This window comes from Synchiropus splendidus, chromosome 19, assembly GCF_027744825.2.
Source record: "Synchiropus splendidus isolate RoL2022-P1 chromosome 19, RoL_Sspl_1.0, whole genome shotgun sequence".
NCBI classification, from domain to species: Eukaryota; Metazoa; Chordata; class Actinopteri; order Syngnathiformes; family Callionymidae; genus Synchiropus; species Synchiropus splendidus.
In genome coordinates, this window is record NC_071352.1 from 14,682,396 (window position 1) to 14,701,581 (window position 19,186).

At 45.1% G+C, this 19,186-nt stretch overlaps 3 protein-coding genes and 1 non-coding gene across 4 annotated transcripts; 3 read left to right on the top strand and 1 right to left on the bottom strand.

Moving 5' to 3' along the window:
- Nucleotides 1-291: 291 nt before the first annotated feature.
- On the top strand, nt 292-6,288 carry kri1 (KRI1 homolog). The gene is made up of 18 exons (XM_053852265.1): nt 292-1,239; nt 1,353-1,429; nt 1,504-1,603; nt 1,665-1,764; nt 1,825-1,888; nt 1,951-2,000; nt 2,073-2,172; nt 2,232-2,309; nt 2,367-2,473; nt 3,469-3,697; nt 3,767-3,937; nt 4,028-4,103; nt 4,178-4,266; nt 4,329-4,488; nt 4,558-4,688; nt 4,975-5,039; nt 5,109-5,204; nt 5,291-6,288. The coding sequence occupies exons 1-18, from the start codon at nt 1,155-1,157 to the stop codon at nt 5,745-5,747; spliced, it is 2,235 nt and encodes a 744-aa protein (XP_053708240.1). The 5' UTR covers nt 292-1,154; the 3' UTR covers nt 5,748-6,288.
- Nucleotides 4,810-4,907, top strand: LOC128751701 (Z30 small nucleolar RNA). Its single transcript, XR_008413278.1, has one exon. It is a non-coding gene; the product is annotated as a Z30 small nucleolar RNA (small nucleolar RNA).
- A 162-nt stretch (nt 6,289-6,450) lies between the features above and the next one.
- On the top strand, nt 6,451-8,901 carry spc24 (SPC24 component of NDC80 kinetochore complex). The gene is made up of 6 exons (XM_053852268.1): nt 6,451-6,521; nt 6,870-7,061; nt 7,121-7,265; nt 7,462-7,566; nt 7,834-7,910; nt 7,981-8,901. The coding sequence occupies exons 2-6, from the start codon at nt 6,893-6,895 to the stop codon at nt 8,082-8,084; spliced, it is 600 nt and encodes a 199-aa protein (XP_053708243.1). The 5' UTR covers nt 6,451-6,521; nt 6,870-6,892; the 3' UTR covers nt 8,085-8,901.
- Nucleotides 8,902-9,035: 134 nt separating this feature from the next.
- On the bottom strand, nt 9,036-12,100 carry s1pr5a (sphingosine-1-phosphate receptor 5a). The gene is made up of 2 exons (XM_053852266.1): nt 12,030-12,100; nt 9,036-11,446 (listed from the first exon to the last, which is right to left on the bottom strand). The coding sequence occupies exon 2, from the start codon at nt 11,312-11,314 to the stop codon at nt 10,109-10,111; it is 1,206 nt and encodes a 401-aa protein (XP_053708241.1). The 5' UTR covers nt 11,315-11,446; nt 12,030-12,100; the 3' UTR covers nt 9,036-10,108.
- Nucleotides 12,101-19,186: the final 7,086 nt, after the last annotated feature.

A 19,186-nucleotide genomic window follows, 5' to 3' on the forward strand; every position in this document is an offset into this window, starting at 1 on the left:
CCCAATTTCTTTGTTTCACTGGGGCCTATTGGCTCCCAGTGGGACTCCTCAGGGCTCCATCTAAGGTCCTCACTACTTCCTCACATGCCACCGGAGATTCTGAATAATAACCCAAGGCGGCTCATCTGAACCTCCATCCGTCAGTGGAAGGCCTCCCAGTCCGACATGTTTGCGATGCACGCGGTGGTGGTGCTGGGTGTATGACCTAAACACTCGCAGTGGAGTGGAGTGGAGCAGCTGTGGTATGCAGGCCCGGCTGGAAACGTGAGCCCCCCCCCCACTCACCGCCCCTCTCTTCTCCAGGGGCGGGCGCTCCACGCTGGCTACACAAAAATGAAAAACACACTTTTCCTGGGAAGTCCAGACGTCACAGGCGAACCCACAATTTCTTCGAAATCCTGAGTGAGCTCACAAGGAGGAGTGCTGCAAACACTGCTGCGGTGGATTCCGGGAAACAGATCATACGCATGAAGCACTTTAAAATCATTCATCATCAGATGACTTGAAGCTTTTATTTACCCCCAATGAAGCGACTTCCAGCAGCTCACCAAGAGCGCTGTACATTGTTGACATGGATTAACCTGTAACTCTGGTGACGACTGGCGACACACACGTATGGAAGCGAGCTCAGGCCCTGTTGGACTCTGTGTCAACACCAGCAGGCCAAGGTCAAGGCCGGGAGGAGAGCGGAAGCTTTCAAAAGATAAGCCACACAAACACATCATGTAGGTTAGAACAGAGGTGAACATTTGCTGTGATATTTGATGCAATAACCGAGCGTAAGGTTGTGAATAACACCTTGCTTTCTCAGTCTTGGCAGTGTTTTCACTCACATCCTGTATTTATTTTTGTGTTGTGTAATGTTTTGCGAGTGTGTTTGGTTCTTTGTCAGTGCCGCCAGCTTTGATAAACAAATTACTGGAAGTTATGGTTGCATAACGAGACTTGGCCACTTGTTTCACGCTTCAGATTTAAAGCCAGTCAAAGTTGGGCCACGTCACGTCCCGGACCTCTGTGATAAAGCCCAGTGCGCCCTCTTCCGGTTCACACTGGCTGGTGCGCCGGAAGCCATGCGGGTGACTGCCAACGTGCGTGTGTAGCGGCTGAGAACTCGCGTCGCCTGTTTCTTATTTTCAACGCACAACATTAGAAATATGTCTGGGAATTCGGAACTGAAAATAAACTCCAAGTTCGCCCAGAACTATGACAAATATCGACAGAAAGAAGAACTGCAGAGACGTGAGTGTGTGGAGCGTGGCTAACTCGGCTAACTCCGGATGCTAACAACACAGCAGGGACTCGTGGTGTTTTCATTCTAGTCTGACATTTGACTGGTTCGTGTTGTCTTGCAGTGAAAGACAAATATGGGAACCAAGCCGATGAAAGCGAATCTGGGTCATCCGAGTCCAGCTCTGAAGAAGAAGAAGTGGTTCGTTAGCATCGTTAGCTGCTGACTTCAGTCTTGGCTGCTTCCACTCTCATGTCACTTCACTCATGTCACAGGAGCTTGATCCAGAGGTGGAAAGGGATTTTTACAGGACGTTGTCACTGCTGAAGAAAAAGGATCCAAAGATTTATCAACAGGACGCTAAGTTCTACTCGGGTAAACTCACTCGCATCACTTTATAAAGGTCGTGTTTTGAGGTGACGTCATAATCCTGCAGACGCAGCCAACAGTGACGTGAAGCCTTCGACCTCCAAAACAACCATTAAACCCATGTACCTGAAGGATTATGAGCGAAAAGTTATTCTGGAGAAAGAAGGGTGAGTAGATTTCTTTAGAAAACTTGACTGACAATGAAAATGATATGTTATATTACACAGAAAATATGAAGATGATGAAGACAGTGATGACGACGATGATGAGGAGGCTGTGAAAAGACGAGAGGTGAGAGAGGTTTGCGCTCCGTAACCAGTAACAACCAGTTAACTGTTGGTGTTTTCTCATAGAGAGCAGCGTCGCCCAGCTACATTCAGGAGCAAAAGCAACTGAAGGAGAGGTAAACACCAGTCACTGTCACCTCAGTTTTCTTAAAATGTGTCTTGAGTGCTGATGACGGGTTTTTATTCAGCTTCCAGAAGTTCATCCAGGACAGCGATGAGGATGACGACAGTGCCGGAGAGGAAGTTTCACAGCTGCTGACCAGGAGGGTCAAAACACAAGAGGAGAAGGTGAGTATTCCTTCCTTGACCTACGGTCTGACCGACTCAGTGAAATGTTCTCTGTGTAGGACAAAGAGGAAGCAGATTATTTGGAGTGGCTGAAGGGTCAGGCTGAGCTCGAGGGTCCAGAGGAGGTGAAGGACATGGTAGGTGTGTGTTGTGTAGCGAGGAGGGGGGCACGTTTAATGATGGACTGTTTGCAGAAATACCTCAGAGATTACTGGAACGATCCAGAGTTGGACGAGAAGGAGTGCTTCCTCCGGGATTATGTTCTCAACAAAGGCTACCTTGAGGAAGAGGACGACGAGCGGTATGTTGCTGGAGCTAGTCATTTGTGTGTTCCAGGTTGAAGTCAGTGGCCTGTGGAGTTATCTGACACAAACTAAAGGAGATGCATTTATTATGAAACAATGTAACACAATTTACTTTGTAATAATTTACATCTTTTTTTTTTACCAATTCTTTGTCTTCACTATTTTTTCTGTCTTCACTTTAAAAAAGAACAGTGGTGGGACTTTATCAAGTTAATTATGATTTATTAATTACAACATTATTACGATTAATTCATCTCAACAAAAACAATAATTGAACAGTGTGCTCTCCAGACAACAGGGAACCGTTGTCAGTGCAGGAGTTCCTGCTCCACTGATCCCACTGATGCACAAGACACGTGGCAGCTAGGATGATAACAACAACAACAACAAACGTGGAGGAATCCTCCCTGAACAAAAGCAAACAGAAGCATCCGTTTGCTTTTGTTCAGGGATGTTCTTCACTACACAATGACCAGGGTTTCCACTATTCTGAATGGACTTGAAATTCTTATAAAATTGGAATTGTTATACAAATATTCTCAAGACATGAAAAGAGCTTTAGTTTAAATAAGGTGATATAAAACCTTGAATATAACCACCATGGTGATTTATTGTGCCATTGTCAAACTGATGCAAAATAAACAATATTTTGTTGTTTAAATGTATGTATGGCTCCATCATTTGATTCACTAATACCGAATTCATTCAAATTGAAAAATGTGGCTTCTTGTGGCAAATATTCTTATACCATTAAACTGCAAATAAGTTAAATTAATTCATCACAAATTCTCGAATTAAATATTTTTGAAATCGAATCCCACCCCTAAAAAACATATACATTTGGCATGACTTAGTGGTGCAGGTTTTTAAAAAGTGTCATGTGTTTGAATATTTTCCTTCAGTTTCTTCAGCTTACGCTGTGATTGATCTCCATTGTTCTGGAGTCGAGATGCTCTTCACATGTGAGATGAGGTTCTGCTGCTGTGTCCAGGATCCCGACCTACGACGAGGTGGTCCAAGATGACGTGGACGACTCAGAAGAGGAGGGCGAGAGCTTCCTGCAGCGGCAGGAAGACTTTGAGAGAAGCTACAACTTTCGCTTTGAGGAGGCAGATGCTCAGCAGATCAAAACATACCCTCGCAACATCGTCACCTCGGTTCGGCCCAAGGACGACCGCAGAAAGAGGAAACGTGAGGAGGTGAAGGAGAGAAAGGAGAAGGTGAGTAGAAGCCGAGTGGGTCGCGTTTGACTGTTGGACACTCTGACCAGTTCTCTTGGTGCCCGACAGGAGAAGGAGCAGAAACGTGAACAGCTGAAGCAGCTCAAGAACCTGAAGAGGAGTGAGATCATGGAGAAGCTGAAGAAGCTGCAGGAGCTGACTGGGAATGACGAGCTGGCTTTCAGTCAGACCGACCTGGAGGGAGATTTTGATCCTCAGCAGCACGACCAGCTCATGCAGGTGGGGCAGTCCAGGGCAGCTACATCTTCCTCTCTGTCATTCCTTGGTGCCGCTTCGACCCGTTTCAAAGGCATACTTCTGAATTTGCAGAAATTCTTTGGCGACGACTACTATGGAGAGAATGAAGACGAAAAACCTCAGTTTGAAGATGATGAGGAATTAGAAGGTGATTTTTTTTATGGCACTTTAAAGAGTCATTTGTCTCCGGGAGGTGTTTAAATGTTGAGGTGTTGGCTGCAGATCACTGGAACTGGGACACCTGGACAGGAGAGGAGCAGGGCGCTGGAGAAGAGGGATTCCAGCCGCACTGCGACGACCAGGACTTCATCGTAAGCCCAGAGGGTCGACCTGAAAGTTGCCAGTGGAACAAACACGACTGCTCTTTCACCAGATGGATGCAGACTACGACCCCAGTCAGCATGTGGCCTCCAAGAAGAAGAAGAAGGAGCGGAAGAAGTTGAAAAAGATGGATTTGCCTCAGATGGGCAAAAAGAAAAAAAAATCTCTTTTTGCTGAAGTCATCATGAAAACCAAACCCGTGTTCGACCCAAGTGAGTCTCTGTGGTTTCGCTCGTCTCACGTCAGCAAGGAAGGTTGACGTCCTGTTTGGATTGTTTCAGAGGAGAAGAGCTTCGAGCAGTACTTGGATGAGTACTACAAACTGGACTACGAGGACATCATCGACGACCTTCCCTGCAGGTTCCGCTACCGGCAGGTCGTGGCCAACGACTTTGGCCTGACCGTGGATGAGGTGAGACACACGTCTTCCCAGGCCTCCAGTTACTTCCTGTTCCTCATGGTGCAGTGATGGCAGTAGTTTTTAATAAGGTCCAGCTGGTGCAGGTGATTCTCTCTATGTTGAGTGCGTGGCGCTGCTGTGATGACGTCGATGGTGGCTGATCTGGTATGGCGTCCCTGCGGGGACACTCTGACCAGCGAATGATCTCGCTGTAATCTTCTCTCTGAGCAGATCAAACCAAAAGGTGGAGGAAGTGTGGTCTCTGATGTCGAACTCACATGGTTGTGTTTCTCTGTAGATTTTAAAAGCGAACGACAAGGACCTGAATCGGTGGGCCTCTCTGAAGAAGACCTGCATGTTTCGGTAAACACTGGTGGAGTGTGGAACAGCAGAGGGGTTTGGTGTCTCACTGCGCTTTGGTTTTCTCCACAGCTCTGACCGGGAGGAGTTGAGCGAGCTGAACAGCTACAGAATCAAGTCGCAGAATTCAAAGAAGAAGAGAGAGGTCCTGGTGTCCTTGTATGCAGAGTGAGTGACTCCCTGACTGCTTCGTAGTTCTGGGTTAGTCAAGAAACTGAAAACACAGAGGTTCAACTCTCGCTTCCGACCTGCAGGGAAGATCAGGAGTCGGAGGAGGAGAAGAGCAAGATGGGGAAGAAAAGAAGAGACCGAGTCAAGAATGCGGAGAAGCAGAGCGAAGGAAAGGACCCAGACTCTGTAGAGGAGCCGACGGGAGAACGTATCTCAGATGCTCTGGCTGCGGTGGAGGAAGAGGAAGAGGAGGAGGAGGAGGAGGAGGTTCTGATCCCGAAAAAGAAGAAGGTGGAGCAGGAGCCGCGGGAGAAGTCTGACGGTGCAGACGTGGTGAAGAGGACTGAGAAAACGTGGACCAAGAAGCCGAAACGCTTTGTTGGACGTCGACCTTCAGGAGTGAAACTGGGTGGTCGGGAGTTCAGCAGCCAGAGACTGAAGGCGTACGGCTTGAACCCCAAAAGACTCTTCTTCAGACAGCTCGGCAGGGAGAGAAGAAAAGCCCAGGAGAAGAAGGAGAAGAAGCGGAAAGCAAAATAATGCTTTTTACATCCTGGACAGATCAAGATATCCTCAACATTTTATCTTATTTGCCATTGGGGCTCTGATTTGGAAACGAAAGAGCCCAGCCACAGGAAGAGGAGTCTGATAAGATATATTTGTCATTAATGTGCGACTGCACAGGCACATAACAGAAAAGAATATTCTCTATGGTTGCTACTTTTATAAATCAAGTTTATTTTTCTTTTAAGTAAACAGCGTCAGTAATGAATAAATATCCATGATCACATATTTCCTGCTCACACACAAGGTTCAAAATGTTTTTATATTTCCCTCTAAAACAGTTTCTTGTGATCATGTGTTCACCAAACGGGAAGCTCCAAAATAAAAGCATTTCCATTGAGCTTTATCTGCTCAACCAAACTTGTTGGTGACTTTGATCTGTTGTTTTTGTGACTGTTGTGATTCTTATTTATATTTTTCTTATTCTTTTATGAAGAACCCAGTAGAAATTATTTAGTAGATCATTTGTACCTCTGAAATAAGAACTCTACTAAGGTTGCTGTACTATGGAAATCAATAAAGGGAAAAATTAATTGAAATATTGATGTTTTAAAAATTATCATTGATGTTCACTGATATCTTGTTCTTTTCTTGAATATACGAAAAATACAAAGCGAGTTCGAATACGCTTTGCATAGTGGAGTTGCACTTCAGGACCCCAGGTGGCGATAGTGTGACAGCCAGGTTCATAGAAGAAGAAGAGCGGAAGGCGCGTTCGAGACTGTTTTGAATGTTGAAAACTGCTGCACGGTAACTGATTATTTTGGAATAATGCTGCGTTCAGTTTACTAAAAACAAAGCTTATTCAAACTGCTGTGTCCAATAGGAACGTGTCGTAATCTACTGGAAACAACTTTATCGTTTGCTACTGTCTCGTGATAAATACTGTTGAATCATATTCGCGTCGGACGTTTTCGCTCATAACATAAAAGTATAATGTAAATAACGTAAACCGGACGTTTTATCGATGAATTCATCGTTTGACGTGCTGTTGAGGAATGATTTAGAGACCGCGTTTCAAACACGGAGTGCCTTGTTCTCAAATACTGAAAATGCGGAAGGTGATTTCTAATTTTTTCCTGTAATTCTTTCTTTTAGTGACAGACCCATAAAGTCCCGCCATGAAGGCAGAAGGCCACAAATTTCAGGATTTGGAGGAGACTTGCAATGCTCTGCTGGATTACATCAAGAGCAGCCAGTTTGAGAGTCTGATCAAAGTGAAAGAGGAGCACCAGCTTCTGTTCGATGTACTGGATGAAACACAAAGCGCTGTGGCTGAAATGTTAAAAGGTAAATGCTGGATTTGCTGTGTTTGGTCCGTGCGTCATCACCATGTGTGCTGTGTGCAGACATGGCTCAGGTCGAGGAGACTGTTGCTCAGAGTCTGCTTGACTTGGAGCGGGAGAAGGAAGCAAGAGAAGAGGGCCTCGTGAAACTGGAGAAGGAGCTGAAGCAGAGCACAGCCAAGAGCCAGATCACTGACTCGGAAATAGAGTATCTTTTTTTGTCCTGATAGTTTTCACAAGTTCAAACAACAAAGACACGTCTGTAGAGTTGACCAACAACGCAATGAAAGCCTACATACGGGATGTGCTCGAGGAAATGTGAATCCCAGTTCTTACAAAAAGTCTCCCCATTCTGTCTGTTCCTGGTCTCAAGTCTTGTGCCACTTTCTTAACTCGCCGTCCAGATTTCTCCAGAGAGAAATAGAGATGCTAAGAAGCAGTGAAGACGAGCTGGAGGGTCTCAGGAACGAGGTGCAGGAAGATACAACTGAGGTCATTCCTTCAGCCATGTGAGTCCTTCGAAGCCTCTTGTGAGAGCATCTGTTTTCATGTCACTGCCGCTTGTTTTGGATTTTGAAAATGAACCTCATCCTGCTGAAATGCTGCTCCTGTGTTTGGTGCACCACAGCAGTTGTGCTGCTTCGTCGTCATTAACAACCACGTCTTTCAAGACGCAGAGTTGGAACCGAGGAGTCATTCATATATTTGTCTTCATAGCTTGTTCTGTGCCTCCACTTCAGTGAGATGACCCCCAGTTCTCACTGTCTCTCTTTCAGCTACGTCGCCAAGTTGTTCTACCTGATAACTAAGATCAAGTGGGAATACGACACGGAGCCGCATGTCCTGAAAGGAGGTGCATATATCATTTTGACCCGTTTGTGTCTTTGCTGTGATCACTGAGGTGTGCGTCACTCTCCTTGCAGTGCATTATGGAGCTGAACTGGCCCGGCCCATCAGCTTCGACACGTCCGTGATGTCCCGTAAAGAGGTGAGCGACCAGCTGTGGAGCCTCATCAGCCAGGAGTGATCGAGGAAAGATGGCTCTGATGGAAGTTCTGTTCAGATGCTTTGGATTCCAGTCATGTTGCTATCACGTGTTGTCCCTTACAACAGCCATGTCTACTTTATTAAATGTATATTATACAGGTATATTAACGTTCACTCCTCTGGTTCTGTAAACGCTCACGGTCAATGCTCGCTATCGGCCACTAGGGGTCGCTGCAGATCTGTTTTTTAGTCTTCATTGACGCCGAGAAATTCTGATGTAAAATGGTTTGAAACAGGCCTCTTTTTTGTTTTTCATACTCTTATAAAGAACCACAATATACCGCTTAATAGCTCACCTCTTTGGACAGAGTGCAACTTATGATGCAATATTTCTCACTGCTTCACCCTTATATATTTATCCGCTCTAGCTGTAAATGTATGTTTTTCAATCACATTTTTGATTATAAATTATTGTAGATTCAACTTGAAAAATAATTGCAATCATATTTGATGTTTACTTTAGTCTTATTCTTTGAACAAGTATTGGCTTTATCCCAACAATTGAAATGTTTGTAGTGTTTCTTGCTGCCAAGATTAAATAGATTACATCAAATTAAAGAACACATATAGATCTAAAATATTCAATAATGATATATTATATTATTATAAATTGAATGAAGCCCTCTTTTTTTCCTCTCCATCTGTATTTTCACCCAGCAGTTGGACTACTGGATGGTGATGACAGGTTGGCTGCATTATTCCCATATTAATTTGAGTAAGCTTGTCGACCAATATTGCGTGATAGAATTGCAGTTTAGAATAAAGCGGCTACTGGTGATGTCTTTGATTTGTATCTTTCAGTCTGAATGTGGTTTTGTTAGAAGTGAATTACGCTTTAACATCTGCCATTAACTGAGCTTAAACTCAATTTGGCATGTGATAAAAGTCTGTCGTCATGGTTTAAAAAAAAACAGAGGTTCAACTCATTCACACGTTTATTCAGTGCACATACAAAAAGAACATAAGTTAAGTGACTTTACAGATGCGTCCTGAATGGGCGGCTACACATATGTACAAGCAGAACTCGGTAAATAGACTTTCTCTCTTTATTTACAAAACCATCCGAACGCTGTAGCTACAGTAACACTTTGGTTTTTAAGTCTCTCCCCCCGTGTGACGTTCCAGTTCTCTGTGGCGTGGCTTCACGGTTGCTGGTTCAGTTCACCTCCGGGTCGAGGTCGGGGAGGGTCCTTTACCCGGAGCTGCGTCTGTGGAGACTCACAGGGCAGAAATTGCATGTTTTTGGCAGCAGAGTTTGGGTGTGGATGCTCCGCCGCGGTAACAACATGTCATTATAGGCAGGGGACGCACAGGGGATTTGCGCACAGACTTTTCGAGGTGAATTCTAATTATCTGGGGAACATAGGCTGCGCAACTGAAGGCCGACCAGAGAGTGCGGTCGAAAGAAAGCCTCACAGTTGTAGGTCAAACGGCTGGTTCGAGTATTTGATGATGATCCAGCCAATCCGAATCCTCGCCGGCTTGTTGTGCGGAGGCTAAATATGCTGTTGTGTTGATGCCTTTTACACCAGCCCTTGAGCAAAGCCAAAGGCTGAAGGCAAATGAAAGAAATACACCCGCGCTCACGCTTGCTGTCCGTCCCTGCACGGAGCAGCTCCAGCTTTCAATGGACAGAGACAAGTTTCCACTCCATCGCGACACTCACAAACAGGAAGAAGTCCGGACATCAACCGTCAGAGTCTGCTTTAAACCCAGATTACCTCAAAACCAGATCTTTGTCTGAAGCCTCCGTGAAGTTCTGACTCAAGTGTCCCTGCCTGGGTTGAAGTGGTTCTGATCCAAACTGGAGTTGTAAAAGCTGTGTTCACATGGCGCAGACCTCCGTACGTCTTTGTCGTCGGACTCATTGAGATACAAGCTCAAGTGAGGATCTTTGTGCAATAAGTCTTGATGCATCACATTTGAAGAGGATCGAGGCAGCAACATCTCCCCATCACGCTGGACAAACAGCCTGGTCCAGTCAGTGGTTCTGAAACCCAGTTATCAGGTCTTAGACATCTTGGGGAAGATTGCTTTTATTGTGGAAGGGGTGAAGTTCCCTGAAGACACGGTGGTCTCCAGTCCTTCAAGCCTGTGAGAGGCAGCGTCCGTCTTGCTGGTGCTGCACTCCAGGAAGGGCATCCCGATCTTCTTGATCTGCCCGTCCTTGGTGAGCAGACAGTGTCTGCAGAGCAGTCTTATGATGGCCCTCCTCATGTCCTTACTGGTCAGGGTGTAGATGATCGGATTCAGGAGGGAGTTGAACATGGCGATGCCCAGGAAGTAGTCAGCCTTGAGGAGCACCTGACAGCTCTTGGCAGGACAGAAGAAGTCGAGCAGGAGGAGGATGAAGAGCGGCAGCCAGCAGGCGATGAACACTCCAAGAACGATGGTGACGGTTTTCAGCAGAGCCATGTACTTCTGGGATTTGCGACACATTCCTTTCCTCTGAGGGCCAGAGCCCAGGCGCTGGGTGTTGGACTTGACGATGCGGAAGATGCGGACGTACAGCACCACGATGGCCATGAGGATGGCGCTGAAGATGGTGATGCAGAAGAGGATGTAGCTCTTGTCGTACAGAGGCAAGACCGTGGAGCACTGGTGCAGTCGGCCGATGCAGTTCCACCCCAGCACCGGCAGTACTCCCAGGAACACGGACAGCACCCAGCTGGCTCCGATCAGAACGAACATCCGGCCCTGTTTGTCCCCTTGGTACGGCTTCATTCGCACCATGGTCACGTGACGCTCTATCGCTATGGCTAACAAACTGATGACGGAGGCGGCCAGCATGATGAAGACGCCTCCTTCCCTCAGGAACCACAGAACCGGGGTCATGCCTAAAGTGTGGGCGCCGGACGTCATGATGTTCACCATGTAGGTGAACCCGGCCAGCAGGTCCGAGAGAGTCAGGTTCCCCAGGAGGTAATACATGGGGAGGTGGAATTTCTTGTTCTTCCAAATGGCGATGAGAACCACAGCGTTTTCCAACACGATGAGCAGGCACACCAGCAGAAAGGCGATGGCCTCGGGCTTGACGCCGTCCTTGTACTTGTTTTCCTTCAGCTTACCGGTGAAGTTATAGTGCTCCAGTATGACTGCGTTGCTCTGGTACTGGCGAAACATGGGGTACAGGCCTCCGGAGGATGGAGTCACAGGAACTGCGGACGGGGCCATGGCAGCGTAGGCAGCGCGGACAGACTCTGTGGCCATTTTGACTGAGTCACTCTCACACGTGTGTAAGTTAGATCCACAGATCTCAAATAGTCCTGCGCATTCTTCCCTCAACCCCTGGAGGCTGAGCGCGTTTCAATCCACGACCAGCAGGGGGCGACAGAAGCCAACCTGCACAAATGAAACGTTTGCATCAGTTACATCGAATAAAACAAAATATATATATTTGTTTGCTTTAAAACATAACATTTGCGTGTTCATTTGCGTTGAATACCTAACAAAAGTTGTCTGTCTAGGAAACGGACATCATAAAGTATACAAGAAGAGCTTTCAAGTATTTGAAGGACTTCATTTTGCGCTAAACTGTAATCATTCACTCGTTTTAACTACCTACATTTTATTTACGACATTAAATGCTAGCACTGTGAATGAAGTTATGTCTTGTGAATTAAGCTATTTATATAGTATCTAAAAAGTATGACATGAATAAACCAAATAGATGATGAGGGAGCAGAACAACACAACAAATGGATTTGTTTAAACTTTACATGCTTACACTTCGATTATATGCATTAATATCATCTGGTAGAACGTCAACATTAGAAGTCATCAAATATATTTGAAGTTAAAACGTGTTTTTTAGATGCTGCTGATTATTATGGAATAGTCTTCATCGTTGGACGATGTTTGTCACAACCTTAAAACCGGTTTCAGATTCAGTTTAAAACTGAAGTGTGAAGGCAAAAGCGCTTACCTGTGACGAGTGATATCCCCTTGAAGTCGGAGCGCAGGTCTGGAGGAGGAGAGGCAGCACCGCGCTCCACGGCAGCGTGAGCGTGAATGACGCGCTGGAGGCTGGTCCTCCGTCTGTTTACCCTTCACGAGCCCCCTCCTCACCCCGCCCCCGCCCCCTTAACCTCTGGGGAGGCTAATCATCCTCGAAGGACAAACGTGAGATTTGACTTGATCTTTATTTCGCTCGCAGTTTTGCCCTCCAGCCGCCGCAGAAGTGCGCTTTAGAGCCAAGCAATCCATCCATCATGAGGTTGCTCTTCAGGTTTGGCTGATCATGACCAGTCAAGTCAGTCACGTTTCATGTAAAATTCCAAACTTTTTTTTTTGTATTACTGGTGACTTTTTCCAGTCTGCTGTATGACCAGTGTAACTCTGTTATGTTTAGCTTTAGGTTCAAGAATGTAATGCGAGCTTGACACTTGATCAGGTGTGGATGCAAAATACACACAATAAATGGACACAGGTCCTTAAAGAGAAACCAAACTTCCAACCTCTGAAGAGTTGTGCTCCTCTGCAAACAAAGATTTACTCCCTGTGACCAACTGTGTTTCTCAGCTGTTCAACAAGTTCAGATTTGACAACGGTGCGATGCTCCCAGCCTCGTAACCACCATAGCCACACGTTGTAAAGGAGCAAGACTGACATACGTCTCCAGCTCTGCCAGGTTGAGTCACTGCGCCGCCTGCAGTTCATGGGATGAAGCACCTTCATGTGCATGTGAGTGAGGACCTTCTCTTGATCTCCATCACAATGTCAAACACAGCTGGAGACGATCCAGATAACAGGATCAGCCGTCATTAGTGGAGCTTCTCCGTTTTCATTCGTCTGCGGCAGAACGATTCATTCATTAGTGAGTGAACAGAGCCAGAGTGGCTGCATGACAAAGCAAACCTTGTATTCGCAGTTCCAACTGGAATGACAGGTTTGATGGTGGGACTATATCGCGGCAGTTTACACGCAGACGACATTGTTATGGAATAATAATACGATCAATTAATACGTTTTCATATTTTGTTGTTTGTTTTATTTTGAAATCTGACATAACACCTTCAATTTTGGTTTTGAGAAGATGAAAAAAAAGTGATATATTTGAAGGCAGCGTGATTCATTCGCCAGCCGTCTGATGAGCCACAGTTATGACACTGGAGGAAATTACGCACTGCATGAGTGAAATTCCGGTGTAGAACTTTTCCAAACAGGAAGCTGCTTCATTGTGCCTCGAGAGGAGCGCGATATCCTGATGAGGTCACCGCGCGCACTCACTAAAGTCGTGTAACATCTGCAGCACAGAGAGATGGCGACTGTTGTTGTTCATATTCTATACAAAGACCAACAGAAACTGCACGATCGGGAGAATTTGAAAGCGTTTCGGCGCTAGTTTTATGCTGAACCGTGTTGTCCTAGTCACAACTGTGAAGCAAATATAAATAAACAAGAAAACCTTCTTATTTGAAGGGTATTTGCTGGATAAAAACCTGTGATCCAGCTTTAGCTTTTGTCTGAGAATTCAGATTTCTGGATGACATGAAATGAGAGTAGAATCGTTTATGATCCACATCCTTGTGTCTTGGGATAACTGCTATTTAAAGCTTGATCTGTGCATGTGCACCCAGTTTCACCTGCTGCTTCAGTATTTACAGCTCGTTTCTTGAAAGCCCCCTGACTCATCAAGTCCAGCCTGAGGCCCACCCAGGCGTGAAGTGCTCTTCCCCAGCACCGTCAGCCAAGTGGCAGTTAGCCCCCTGCAGTGTGGCAGTGACAGGTTCTCAGCGTGCCGCCTCTGCTTAGTTAACACACAAAGACCCGACAGCAGGACTCTCGGCTCTGTCTCTCTCGGTTCCCACAGCGGGGATCTGCTCCGTCATGGCCCCCCCTCCCCGAGGCCACAAGGAAGCCTTGTCCACGAAGCAGTCACGCCCTGCTCGTCGTCTTCAGGGCGGCTTCTCTGTACTCACTATGTCCTGTCCAGAAGTCGCGGTGATTTTTTTTTCCTGTGACGTTAATGTTCTTGCTGACGGGAAGTGAGCAGACCTGCTTTTGTCCTGTCGGCTCGATGCTTTTGTCTTGGCGGGCTTATTACCTCGCTGCTGCAGTTGTTTGTCTGACACATAATGGACATTTCTGACCATTTCCCCGGGTTTATCTTAACATTTGGAGCAGGTTCCATCAGTCATGACTCGAAGTGCCTCTTGGCTCCTCACAGCCCTTTGTTGCTCCTTTTAGGCTGATCAATATCATCTTCATGAAGCTCTTTCAATGAATGATTTCTTTGTGAAAGCACCACCGTCGCCACGAGATGATCAATAATGTAGCAGAGCTTGACTCATATTTGGGCCTCAGTTGACTGTCTGGTTTATGGGAATCCTTGAACTAGCTGTGCCTTGTTTCTCTGGTTCATGCGCAGCTGTGTCGGCCTGTGGCCCCAGTGTTGGGCCCAAACCAAGGAAAGTGGGAAAGAACATGCTTCTTCTCAACATTCGGCCTGGATTCTTAACTTTCCCAGACCTCACCTCGTGTTGCGCGTCAAACTCCAGCCGAGCTTGGCTTCGTCTTCTCGTTTCTTCAGTGTGCTGTTTTCACAATCATGCAAACACGTGTTCATGATTACGAAAAGAGCCTAAAGAGCCACATTAACATACAGTTGTTACTCTTTGAATGTGTAAATTCTTTCACCAGAGCCGATAGCGTTCCAGGCCTTGTATTTTTACAGGAAGGCGCTTGAAGTTGTGCGTTTGTTTCGCAGCCAAAGCGACCTCCACGCTCACCCTCAGCACTTTCCTGCGTTCTTTGATTCCAAACAAGACCTTTGATTCCCATGAATATGTTTCCAGTTTAGCCGCTGCTTTGTGTTGTTGCGTGTGATATAAGCAGCCACAGGAAGAGGCCACATTTGGGACATCATGGCGCATAAACACCATATGTGAAAGTCAGTGGTGACCAAACAAAAACATCCTCATTTCCTTGCAAACTTTGACCACTTCTCGCTCTGAGGTGTCACTGTTTCGACAACGCTTCATGATCCAAGATGGGGATTGTATTTAAATCTACCGACAGTAAAAGTCAAGACTCTGTACTGTCATTTAATGAAGTTAGCGTTTGAATGAAATGAGTGAGAGAAGCTGCCAGAATTTCATTACTCTCATTTACGTGTCGATAATTCCATTGGATTACAGGGATTGCATCACCCGATTATAAAATTAAGTGAGACCACAAAAGTTCATTAAGTGCGTCTGATCTCATCTCATCTAATCCAGGAATAAAACCTAAATTGTCATGTTTTGTCATAGTTATGGTACCCAGCTTGTCACCACCTGAAAAGATGATATTAATAGAGCAGTCAGTCGATGACAAATGAATCACGCTCTTCTCTGTTGCAACTGTAACTTTATCAACCCAAGTTTCATTTGCGATTCATCGTGCGTTAACTCTGCTTCAGTGCGATTAAACGAGATGAAAATATGTAAAACAAACATTAATGATCGATATTGACCATTTTTGAATGAAGTGTATATAAAAATGTCACGGCACAATTGGAGTTCTTCGTTTTTCTCCCTTTTTTATGTCATTTAAGTTAGATAATTGAAGTTGAGTTCCAGACTTGGTCCTCTGTCTTCTGGCCTGGAGAGGACCATCATTCATAAAGTGAGAGCCATAAAGTTTCAATCATAAACGTCAGTCCATCTGTCTAACTTTTAACAACAATATCATCTTTCACTTTCATCCTTTCAGAAACAAACTGTTGCCCTTCATTTGTATTCATCGATCACACTGTGACCATGGATTCTTCTGTTCCCCAAAAACCATAGAAGGCATTGTTGCGTGACATTTTGGGGATTTCCCCTCCTTCTGCTCCACATTCCCACGTCGAACCTCGCACTTTCACCTTCGTCCTGTGGCTCGTTCCCTGACATTATAGAGTCGACGTTTTCCGACTCTGGCATGAATTTTCCATTTTTCCCGAACAGATCAGTCATTTAGACTCCGGGTTACATGTTTATCCTTTTCATTGGTGGAGGCGATGACATGCCAGTGGCTAATGAAAGCATCTTTTGTGTGTCCAGCAAGTCTTTGAGATGACTTCATCTGCGAAGACAGAATGGAGGAAACGTTTTCCCACGTGAGGCACAGAAGGGTGGCGGGCGTCGGATCCAGGCGAGTCATCCGCATTAGTCCTCGGCCTTTTTTGAATTGCTGTAAAGGTCTTTCAATTACAGACGTCATGTGGCCCCGCAGACTTTATCACAGTTGGGGGTCAGATTCTCGGCGAGAGGCTGGAAAAAAACAGGGTTTTGTGTTGAGTCAGCCCTTTTGACTTTCCTCTCCCGGCCTCGAGAGGTCACATTCTGAAGGCCAACACTACTTTAGAAGCTTCATCAAACAAGTACTGTGTATTCAGGTACGAATATAAAGGAGGACCAGAAACATTCAGTCCTGTTTTCTGGGAGAGCTGAGAGTAACTGAAGATCCTCACCTTAACCATCATCCATCAGAGATGGTGCAACCAAAATGTTGTTTAGCGCTAAAGCATGGACTTCAGTCGTCTGCTAGAGACTCAGAGAAGATGGATGGATGGAGTGCTTACTAGAAAACATGAAGTAGCACTGTTGATTCCCACCTGAAAAATGCCGCTGCTGGGCCAGTGATGTTTACTGACTTATATTATCCTCCCAGAACAAATCTGGAATGACTTCCACCTGAGTGTGAATCAGTTAGTCTCTTAGAGGTCTGAGCTGAGAACCAGACCGTCTTCCAAACTCACTGAGATCACAGATGTAAACCAAGCGGAAGGGTGCGCCTCAGAGCCTGTCACTGCTATAGTAGGTGATGTCCAAGTCATTCCAGGGCACTTAGCAGAGCGGTTAAAAATACCTTCTTCCACCCTGCATTGTCTCACTTCAATAGCTTTGTTCTCCAGCCTTCACTCCTCGCGCTCTCTCTCTCCACACACCTATCTCCAAGAGTGTTTGACGTCCGCTGAAAATGAGGCCGTAAATTTCACATGCCAGACTTGAGAGGCTGATTCTAATCAGCAAAGTTTTTACGATGAAGAAAAGCAGTGAAACACCAGAGCTGATAAGACGAACAGCAGGGCCAAATCTGGCCGCCGTCCCTGCTTCCACTGACCCGAGCGAATTGTTCTTTTAATCTCCTAAAACAATACTGTTGGCTTGTTTCATGTCTCCATCAAATGAGGAATTATAAACTTCTGCCAGAGCAGATTTATTTATATCAGTGGCTGGAAATGCAATGTGCAATGGGGCCACATCATGCACTGTGACGGCTGCGAGGGGCCAATAGGCAGCGGAAAAAGAGTCTCAAACTGAATAGTTATTGTGCTACTAAAATATGCAATAAATAAACTGTAATTACACAAAGACTTTAAATGTTATTTCATGATATATGGTTTCATTTTCTATACATATTCTCAGCTTAAATCATAACTATTGGAAGAGTAACTATAAGTAACACATGTGAAGGCACTGAAATACACCATATTTTCTTTTATTATTGATTTATTTTAAGGGCCAAGAAATAATGCTATTAAAATAATGATATTAAAAAATTAAACTACTACCTTTGGTGGACAAAAATAGACTGCTGAAATATACAATACATTTCAATAATTATTGATGAGAAAAAGCAAGAAGTTTTACTCTTACTGCTACACACGAGGGCTGCATGTGGCCCCTGGGCCAGATTTATATTTCATAAATAAATGGGGCTAATTTTATTTCTGTAATTCGCCCAATGCTTAAAATGTCAACGATACACAAACTAACTTCATTTTAATGAACATTATTTGGTCTATGTATTATAGAGTTTGATATGTTAAGAGAATACATGTTCTGTCAAGACAGTTAAAAGTCATATATCATTACTGTATTTCCACCGGCTCAACAGAAAACAGATTCCACACAGCTGACATGGTTTGCTGGCACATCTGTCTGGGAAAGTTCTCCGTGAGATGGTACGCTAGGTTGAATCCAGCACATCTATATTTGCCACGTTCACTGGTGACATCATTTCCTGTGGCTGCTGAGGGTATATTTGGGTCTTTTTGGTACACGTGAGTGAAGCTTACGCTACTGTCTGCTATTTTGATGACTCCTGTATTTAGATTAGAGACGAGTCACAGTACACCAACCACAGGGTATAATAGTGCATGACCTCCCACTTTGTCCAAAGCAAAGCTCTCATGCTCAGTTTTCCCTCAATAAAAATAAATAAAAACACATGGGTGGCTTAGACTTCGCCTGGATTCTGTTTTGTTTTGTATGAGTTTAACGCTACGTGCGAAACTCTGGTGTGGTTTTAACTTTGGGTGATGCCCACCTGTACCGATATACGACAAGCAAGTCGTCGTAACCCTGGTTTCTGTAGCCACACATGTCTGAGAAACGTAGGCCAGCGCTTTACTTTAGAGAGCGAGAAATGACGAAAAGCAGCGTAAGTACACCGGAGGAGCTTAGAGACTACATGCAGCACGTTGGTCCGGTGAAAGAAATGAGACTAAGTCAACTGTGTTATGTGTAAATTAAACATATTCCAGGTTTTGTTTTAGCCTTTCAGCTCAAGCAGCTGGCAAGTATCTTAATCTGACGCGGCCTAAGGTGGACAAAAAGTATGTCTCACTCATGGGATCTGTGAATAAAGATAGATATTTCCAGCATAAAAGTTCCAGCGTAATACATATTTCACTGAACATATAATAAGCCTGTGTCGCTGATGCTTCATAGGAGCCTAATCTAAAGTAAAACCCATTACAATCTTTGCCCTTTTGTGTTAAGCTCATGTATATCATTCAAAAAAATCAATCACAATACAATAATATAGGTGTAGTTGTGTCGCTAAAATCGACCCAGTAAGAGGAGCAGAAGTCATCTGACTCATTGACAGTGAAAGCAGCTCAGCAGAGTGAGTTTCACAGATCCTATACTTAAATAAAACCAAAAGCATTGTTATTCCTTCTCCAGTTTCATGGACGAAACCAGAGGCTGAATTTACCGGGAGGGTGGAAGTCAGAAGTTTCGTCTAGCATAACCATCGCTGGTGTGTTTTTGCTCTCACCATGTCACTTCCTCTGGCTGGAGGGGGAAACGCGTGTGAAAGCACTGA